Source organism: Polyodon spathula, chromosome 11 (assembly GCF_017654505.1).
Source record: "Polyodon spathula isolate WHYD16114869_AA chromosome 11, ASM1765450v1, whole genome shotgun sequence".
Classification (NCBI taxonomy): domain Eukaryota; kingdom Metazoa; phylum Chordata; class Actinopteri; order Acipenseriformes; family Polyodontidae; genus Polyodon; species Polyodon spathula.
In genome coordinates this window covers 38,395,658-38,404,873 of record NC_054544.1, presented here as the reverse complement: position 1 = coordinate 38,404,873, position 9,216 = coordinate 38,395,658, and the positions used below count along the sequence as shown (strand labels likewise).

The window sequence follows — 9,216 nt, the reverse complement described above, 5'->3', positions numbered from 1 at the left end:
TTCAAACATTCACAGAGCCATTGAACAAGAGCTTTGTAAATCTGTCCCAATACAGTGAATGACAGTGCCAGAGTTAACGATAAGTGTTTCTTTCATTCTATTTTTTTTTTTTTTATAGCACTGTTAAACTGCCTGGATCCTTTTTAACTGAAAAGAAGAAACCGATGCTAACCATCCCATCTGGACCATTCAGTTCTGGATTGGCTACATTTATTATTGATTGTTCCAAACAAAGGCTGCAAGCCTTCCTTATCCTGATATAACCCCTGCATAGTTATTGCTTTAGTGCTTGATCCTAACAGGTCCTGGGAACTAAAGCTAAATCATCTATTAAAATAAAATAGAAAATATTGATCATATCCGCCCATTTATGAGCTAGGCAAAACTAACTAACTAACCCATTACGCCACACTGACTGTGGTGTTTAATTTATTGAAAATTGCATTGCTTTAATCAGCCACCAGAGGGGGCCAATCTTAGGACTGTGAAAGTAATATAACATTAGAAGTAATGTCAAGGATTACTATTATTTGTTCATTTAGCAGACACCTTTCTCCAAAGAGACTAGAATACGTGAACTGTGCATCAGAGTCACTTACAACAGTGTCTCATCCGAAAGACGGAGCACAAGGAGGTTAAGTGACTTGCTCAACTGGGGACCTCCTAGTTACAAGCCCTTTTCTTTAACACTGGACCACACAGCCTCAGGTAAAACAAACCCTGCTCTCTGGTTGCTACCAATTTACACCAATGTGCAATACAACCGCGTTCACATGCCTTTTGACTTTTTAAATCTGCTTTGTCATTACCAGTACTGAAATCAGTTTTGAATATTTTTTCAGACATTATTGGCTGACTACACACATATCAAAATGTTGTTTTAATGTGTTGTTGTGATTAGCTATTTTTGGAAACACAAAGACAATCGAATTCTTATTCTAACTTGTATCATAACAAATCTTCAGTTTATCCGGTTATAATCAAATGCGATGCCGAAATGAAGCTAGAAATCAGTGTGTGTGTGTGTTAAAGGCTTTTCTTGTAGTAGCAGCTTTATGTGTAGTGCTACAATAGAAAGCACGGAGAAGCCCAGCAGATGGCTTTAGACTGCAGGCGTCGACATCGCTGAGCTCAATGCTGGGAGGATGAGTACTGTGTAATTAATAATATTATGCATATTTGTATTCTTTATTATTATTATTATTATTATTATTATTATTATTATTATTATTGCAGTATGTAAGTGGATACGGAATTCAAATAAAACAACAAAAGGTATATAAGTACACTCAAAACAATTCTCAGTGTAGGTGAAATTTTAATGTATTTAAATTTAAAAAAAAAGCAAAACAAAAATAAACTTTAGGAATTTATAAAAAATGAAAACATATTACTTACAAGAATGAGTATGTTGTTGTTTGTATTATGTATTCATGTTTCTTACTATTACTATGTGCTTTATAAAAGGGAAAGAACCCGCCTGGCAGCCTGCACTGCCCCTGCCGATCAATTCTGGTCATTTTGCAAGAGGAGGCGACAAAGTGCCAAACTGTGTTCTTCTGATTTAAACTATATTCTGTTGTCCACTAGGTTAAGACCACACAGTTCATTTCACTTGCTACCCGATTTGAGTTTTAAACTTGTTGGATTTGAATCCAGGTCTCTGTAGGTGAAAATTATGAGTAGCTACTGAATTTGTTTGTAAATTCTTTAAAAAAATTCTTTACGACAGACCAAGGGGGTCATTTTACATTGTATTAGTTACAAATAAGCTAAATTGACTCACAATGTTTGATTTGCATAACCTTGATATACAAAGGTCGTTATACCATTTAAGCAGTGGCAGGATTTAGATTCACTGTTTTTTGCAATTACACACAGTGCACCCTAAATCAATGTAAACCATTGTATGTGAAGACTTATTTTAAAACGCTTCTGGTGCATAAAGGTAAAACTAGTTTATTCTTGGAATATTAATTAATTCAATTGCAAAGGTGATTTTATTTTTATAAGCATGAACATAAACGTGTCTACGGTATTCAGTGCACTGTATGTAAACAGGTTATAAAGAAATAATGTTGGACTCCAATAAGCTACATGATTAACAGTTTGACTTTCAGTTGCAGTGCTCCAATAAATCTACAGGTTGCTCTCACTGGATTCTGATCAAAGATGTTAAAGCTATAGACTGTTTCACAGACCCTGATTAGTATTTGACCACCCTACCTAACAGATGTGTTCACTAACCAGGGTCTGTAAAAACAGCTGTTAATGTTACTTAAAAGTTGTAGCATTGCATAGGTGCAACCTAACAAACATAAGGTACAGTAGAAATTGCAAGCTAGTATTTAGCCCATGTTCCGGTATGGTAGAGCTCAGGTTAGGTCTAATGTTAACTCTAATGCCAGCAGTAAGTTATTAGCCTGTTAGTACAGTATTTAAAACTAGAACTTGGAAATCATATTTCATAAAGCAAGTAATCTTACTTTTGTTGGGATTTTTATTTTATTTTAAATCATACCATTCAGAACAGGTAATTTACTGGTAAAGGCAGATGCTACTCCTTGCAAATTCCATTTGTGCCACTAGGGGGGAGTCAAGGGATTTCCATTTGGCACTTGCAGACAGTGGGCCTTTCTTGTGCTATGGTAGCAGCGATTGAGGAAAGTCCTGAATAAATTGGTTTAGGTATTGTTTTTAATGGCATGTTGCACCTCTGCAGATCTTGAATCAATACACTCCATTACAGTATGAACTAAAGATCACTGACTAGATTATGGGTTCATGTTTTACTAGGCTGAAGTGCAATAAAATACAGACTGAATCAAATTGAAGTTTTATGACTGGCTTATTTTTGTAACTATACCTTTTCCACGTTTACTTCAAACCCTACTGACAGGCAAGTAGACAAAGAAGTCAATGTATTGCATAGCATGCAGACACTATGCACGAGAAATGAATTTGATGTAGGAAATGTAAACAAGAATGCAAGAACTCCGCAAAATAAAATTCCGGTTTATTGTTGGACAACAAACTGTTTCACACATACAAACAGGCCGCAACAAACAGTAATTTCATAGACAAAAAAAAAAAAAAAAAAAAAATTCTTTGGCCTTGCCATCTCATACAACCCAACTACTTATGGTACAACTAAACTAAATACACAAAAAAATTACTGGAATGCTCTGAATATTTTCTCACCGTTTTTTTTTTTTTTTTTTTTTTTACAACTTTTGTGTCGAGACAACATGACATGGTCAAACCACAAGTAAAGTCTATCTTAGAGAAGCATCAAACTTCAAAGCACCGTTTGGTCACCAGAGAGATAACGGTTTAAAAATGGCTGACCTCCTAACAATATATACAAAAATATAAAAATGTAAATAAAAATACAAACAAATTCTCCTTTAAAGTATTTAAGAAAGGTAGAGCCTTGAAGTCTTGGTAGTTTCTTAAAAAAATGTGCAGTGGGTGTGTTTGCACAGATGCTGCTCTCTCTACTTGTGGATGAAAACCACGTTCTCTTTTCCAACAGGCGAATTGCGAAGCGGTTTCATGCTGGGAGCAGCTAATCATCATCATCGGTTTTCTGCTTCTTTGTTTCAACATCATCTTCATCCTAGAAGAGATGTTAAACATTAGGAAACATGCTGCACACAGGACAGGTTAAAAGGACTAAGTGAAAAATAAATCATTAAGATTAGCAAATAAAACGCTAAATCTTGACAGCAGTATCTATTTAAGACATGCATCAAAACTAGCGCCTCTGTTCACTTGTATTGAACAGAATAGAATAGTGAACAGCAAGACCTCTGCTGTCTTCCCCTATGTCTGTACATTTACCACTTTGTTCAACACAGAGCAGGGGAATCATTTACCTCGTCATCATCTTCAGCAGCCCGTTTTCCTGTAGCTCCCTCAACCTCGTCATCATCTTCATCATCATCACCTGCACAAAACAAAAGTTGCAATAAAATGAACATTAACGCACCATCAGAATCAAGACAGGCTTGTTCTGTAGACTCAACTTTAAGTAGAAGTCTTCTTTGGCTTTACAATTCCAACATTGACCATTTGGTGGCGCCACCCTCAAATAAGCCTTTACAGGTCTTAACCCAAGCAAGACCCACATAAGATTAGCACCTTTGGGAAACCCATCAGATGTAGGGCTTAACTATTGTGCTTCAAACTACCAGTTTGCCTCAGATAGACATCTTAAGTAACCGTCTTTCTAGAGCACAGATTAGGATTTAACAACGGCCTTCCAAATCAAGACTAAATTCACAACAATTTCATTTGGAAACAAAGATGGCTTCATATTAGTGTTTGCCTACCTGCTCCTTCATCTTCCTCCTCATCCTCCTCTTCAACTTCATCCTCGTCTTCCTCGTCTACCTCATTTTCTGCCTCCTGCTCGCCATTTTCCTCACTCTCCTAAGAAACGGGGTTGGCGAATTAGTTTTCTCTTACTCTCAGCACAGAAAGCAGTGCAAGTCAAGGCATTCCATGGAAGTGCAACCCTTCAATAAATATGTAAATCTCAAAGTGGCTCAAGATACCACTGCCACGTGTGTAACGTTTCTTCAATGCTCCTTGCATCTACACTGACGAAGCTTTTGTTGTATTTTTTTTTTTTTTTTTTTTTTTTTAAAAACTTACTGCCTTTCCATTTGCAGGTTTGTCTTTGCCATTTTCTTTGTCTTCTACAAGTTCTTTCTTTTCTTTAAGGTCCTGCAACAAAGGGGGGGAAAAAAAATGTAGTGATTAGAGCAATGCTCAGATTTAACATGTTAACACACAACTTCACAGATCCCTCTACAAAAGAATGTTAACTTCAGACTGCAAGTTACACCCCCCCCCCCAATAAAAAACAAACAACAAAAACACACTTCAAATTGTAAACTTGCTTCCCATAGTCAGTTGATTATACCATCAATTACGAATGTCTCAATTACAGTTGTGCTGCCATATTAACGCTCATGGTCGTCAATGGTAGCATTTACCACTCCAGTATACTCAGAAAAACATGCTCTCCTTACATTTGAAATGTGACACTTCAAACCAAGGCTCCCTATTGGCCACTTCCCAGTTTGACGGCCCGCCCACTTTAATGTAACAAAAAACCGCTGCAATCCGATACATTGGTCGCGCAGAGACAGCATGGGCATTGTAGTTCCGGTCATGTTTCAGACACTATACGTTTCCATCGAGACACGCCCGGTAAAAACACTGCAAATCCCAGAGTGCTTTGCCCAGTCATGTTAAAACAGCAAATGAGCAGCGAGACAAACGCTGCAGACTACCAGAAAGAGGCTGGCTAATTTAGCTCGAGTGCAAAGAGACAATAGCGATTTAGGGGAAAAACAGAAGGTGTAACGCAAACAGACATGTTCCCTCTCAATCCATGCGAACAGGACGGCGCTTGTTTCAAAGCACTAATACTTTTCTTTAAGCAGAACAAAGAGTTGGTTTTAGATTTTTCTTAGGGGCAGGCGGGGGATAAAAGCACATTTTGTTAATTCAGTTATACCGATTGAGGTGTTTGGCGTAGCCCCCCCCCCCAACTGGCCTTTTTACCCCTTATTTTAAAGTTATTTACTCCGATTAACACCTTCCATTGCTTTCTCGTACAGACGTATTGCTTTATCGGGCAAACCTCGTTTTCTTTAATCTTTAGCCTTTAAGCCGGTTACATTACGCCAGAACTACCCCTTTTACATCATTTGGCCGCCTATTTAACTTACTTGGGCAATAGGGCAATCCATCAGAATGGCACCCGCTTGTACAGATTCTCGCAAATATGTTGGGCTTTAAAAAATAGCTATCAGCCTACATGCATGTTGTTAAAATTAAGCCCACAAACATTACACACGCATCTTTATAGATAACGAGAAATACATCTTTCAATAAACAAGCAAGAAAAATGAATCAAATGTGACGTACATATTTCTATGAACAACAACAACAAAAAAAAAAAAAAAGCAACCCAGTCACAATTCGATAACACAAAGTGAATTTGCTGATTAATAAAAGTCAAGCATTTAACACATATAGCACTGCACGGTACTGCTCTACAAAGACTCGCTGCCCTTTGCGTCGCTGATAAAACGAGAGATATACAAAACTAGGTTGCAGTAAGAGCCCGGCGTTTGCGTCACAGAACAGGTCATTTCTAGTTAGGTCAGTTCATACTTTTGGAATGCAACTTTCCACTCGTATTACAAGCGGCGTGCTTGTAGCATTTTGCATTAAAAGGAGGCGCCCCCACACGTTCTCTTATCCCACTCTAAACAAACACTGCGTGGATCGATCGCCGATTCAGCCGCCAGCACCACCTCTCAATCCAGACGCCTACATGCATTAAAATCTGTTTTTAAAACGAATCTTGCCGATCTTCAATATGTTCTAAATGATTTATTTAAAAAAAAAAAAAAAAATCAAGCAGACTTGGAGGGAACAAACTAAATATTTCAAAAACTTAAAAACCTACACTGCGAAGGCAGATTGAACAGCTCTTCTCGAAATGACTTCTCAATTTAGGGGTATAGCACATACGCCGCAAGGGTCTTCGCCTATATAAGCTAGTCAATGGAATAAACCCGAGCAAAAAAGTGGGGAAAGCAGAAACGGAACGAATAGTACACAAGGTTCACGATGCTTAACTGCTAAACACAATAGTCATGGAATCAAACTCAATATTTCAACCAGTAAATGAAATGCGTACAAGACAGAAATCCTAGTACCGCACCAAACTAGAGGCTGGGACCAACAACAGCTACGAAACGAAGTACTGAAACATCAATGTGTCTGTGCTGAGTGAATGATCAGGGAAAATACCGGGATAGTCCAATTTCAAAACAATTCGTTTGATATACCGGTACAGTATTTAACCATTACAGCACTCTCCAGTTCATGAGGAACTTTCACCTGTATTTCCAGCCCCTTTCGTAAATCCGACAGTCCTTCGGCAAAACAAGGAATCCCCGCTCCGAGGAAGCGTGGGCTGCTTTCAGAAATCAACAAAACTCTCATCAAACAGAGTCGTGCACACGACCCAAACGTTTTGTTTGAGAAAATAAAATATGCACATCGGTACCTTTACTTTTACCAAGAACGGTAAATATCCGCTCGTCCTCTGTGAGGAGACGGCGGTACAGCATGCACGCAACCGTTCCCATAGCATACATTTAAAAAAAATCGATTATTGATGAAAAAAAAGTAAAATGTGAATAAACACAGTCCCTCCCCCCCTCACCTTCTTCCGTGTATTCAAAAGTGCAACAGACACGCTAGCATAAACAAAGAACCCGCGCAGATGTGTAGCCTTCCTCGGGCAATAAGCTATTCTATTCGGAAACACACTTCCAGCTTCACTGTGCCGCTTTAAAAATTGCAACCTACTCTGCACACGTCTCGATTTCTTTGGCTTCACGGTATTCTCTCGATACTTAGTGTCTACTTGTGGTTTGGTCGCTAAAATAAAACAAATGTTAAATCTACGTTTTCCAAATATGCAACTTAAAAGTCTCCATCCGTACGCTTCCATCACCAGACGATAAGCAAGCAAAAATAGCAAGCAAACCCTTATTACTTTTTTTTTTTTTTCTTACCTTAGCGGGACTATCACAACTGGTTTCTACTTTTGTGTCTGCCATTTTAAATTAAAACGCTTAATGTCTTCAGAATGGCAAAACAAAAAAAACTAATTCCTTCCTGAAATAATACAAAACTTGCCTATTTGCTGCCAGTGGCGAACTCACTCGGCGGGTGAACCTTTAATATAGAGTACTGGGCGGAGTCTAGAAGCGAGTCGGTGTGCTTTTATTGGTCAGTGCTTTAGCAAATTCGAGCTTTTGATTTGTCAATGACGAACAATGGATCGTATTTTTAACTAGGAGCGACGCCCCTTATCCAACCTTCTCGGCTCATCTGTGTGATGAGCTGCGACCAGGCCTCAGCTGCTAATCGGTTTATCAGGTTTTTCGATGGCCGTTGTTCCACATTTGGATTTGGAGAGTGGCAATTGTGACCACCGACATACAAACCTTGAAAATAAACACGACTGTTCAAAGGCAAAAACATGTAAAATAAGAGTAACACATATTCGTCGGCAACATATTAAAATGAAACACGTTTTACTTCTCGTAGCATTAAAAAGCTATTATCTGTAAACGATGTGGTTAAACTAATTTCCAAATCTGTAGACGTTGTATCTAACTATCTTAATACATAATGTGTATTGTTATAGCCAGTAATAATTTTGCAAGTTTCACGTACCGTTCATGTTGTACCTCTCGCAATAGCTTTAATCTATGCAAAGTGTACTTTTATATAGTGGCCCTGCAGGAGGGTTAATGGCGGTGCAATGGTGCACTGCTTGGGGTTTATAAAAATAAATAAAAGAAATACAACATTTAATGAAACGTACATTATGACGTGTCATCATCATGTGTTATTATTTTAAACAGTTTCACTATTTTGCTCCGCTCCAGTATTAAGACATTGCGCATTAGAGTTACGCCCTCTTGATAATTTCACAGGGTGACTGATGCACCCTCGCCCCCCCTTCGCCTCTTTCCTCCCATTGTAGGTGGATAGTCAAAATGCAGCTTGCAGAGCACGTAGCGAGTTCTGCGCACGCACTGAGCGCTCATCTTAGGGTTTTGTGAGATCTGCCATTTAAAAAAAAAAGTCAAGGGCAACGCTCCACCACAGCATTACCACATTACTCGAAAAGTAAAATAAATAAATAACGCTCATAATGAGTTTACCTTTTATACGTATCCATCCTAAAACACTATCGCCGTGTTGCTTGTACTCCAGCCAAAATGTTTTCGTAAGATAAACTGTATATCCGCAATAGAATGCCACAACAAATATGGCGGCTCGTTATTCTTACCCCTAGCCTAAGAGAATGAGGTGAATTTAATCTAAAATGCGATTTTTGGGTAGACTTTTGACTGCTTTGAAGTCTGTATGTGATTTTTATATTTTAAACAATACTATTGTCTAATTACATGCTATGAACAGGTGTGCGTGTGTTTGTTTGGTTGGTTGGTTGGTGTTTTTTGTATTATTTGTTACCCCACTAACATGACTGCCCGTAACCATCGCGGAGGCAGGGCTCAGCATTCATTGGTTAAATAACTGGAGCGAACACAAACCTGACGCTTTGCGGACCCTGATTGGCGTACCCTAACGTCCATCATTACAATC

General features: G+C 38.4%; 1 protein-coding gene across 2 annotated transcripts; it reads right to left on the bottom strand.

Moving 5' to 3' along the window:
- Positions 1–2,995: 2,995 nt before the first annotated feature.
- LOC121323519 (prothymosin alpha-A-like) lies at positions 2,996–7,752 on the bottom strand. 2 transcript variants are annotated; one of them, XM_041264619.1, is made up of 5 exons: positions 7,611–7,752; positions 4,660–4,731; positions 4,335–4,434; positions 3,879–3,949; positions 2,996–3,619 (listed from the first exon to the last, which is right to left on the bottom strand). In XM_041264619.1, exons 1-5 carry the CDS (start codon positions 7,653–7,655, stop codon positions 3,569–3,571), a joined length of 339 nt encoding a protein of 112 aa, XP_041120553.1. In that variant the 5' UTR covers positions 7,656–7,752; the 3' UTR covers positions 2,996–3,568. The 2 variants fall into 2 exon arrangements, with proteins under 2 accessions (XP_041120553.1, XP_041120554.1); XM_041264620.1 differs by having other exon boundaries at positions 3,924–3,949.
- Between the last annotated feature and the right edge of the window lie 1,464 nt (positions 7,753–9,216).

Bases quoted from the DNA above. Each gene is read 5' to 3' on its own strand.
- LOC121323519 (XM_041264619.1), bottom strand. From the start codon at position 7,655: ATGGCAGACACAAAAGTAGAAACCAGTTGTGATAGTCCCGCTAAG. The intron at 3,950-4,334 runs GTAGGCAAACAC...TGTTTTGTGCAG, and splicing joins GGAGGAAGATGAAGGAGCAG to GTGATGATGATGAAGATGAT. The intron at 3,620-3,878 runs GTAAATGATTCC...CATCTCTTCTAG, and splicing joins CTGCTGAAGATGATGACGAG to GATGAAGATGATGTTGAAAC.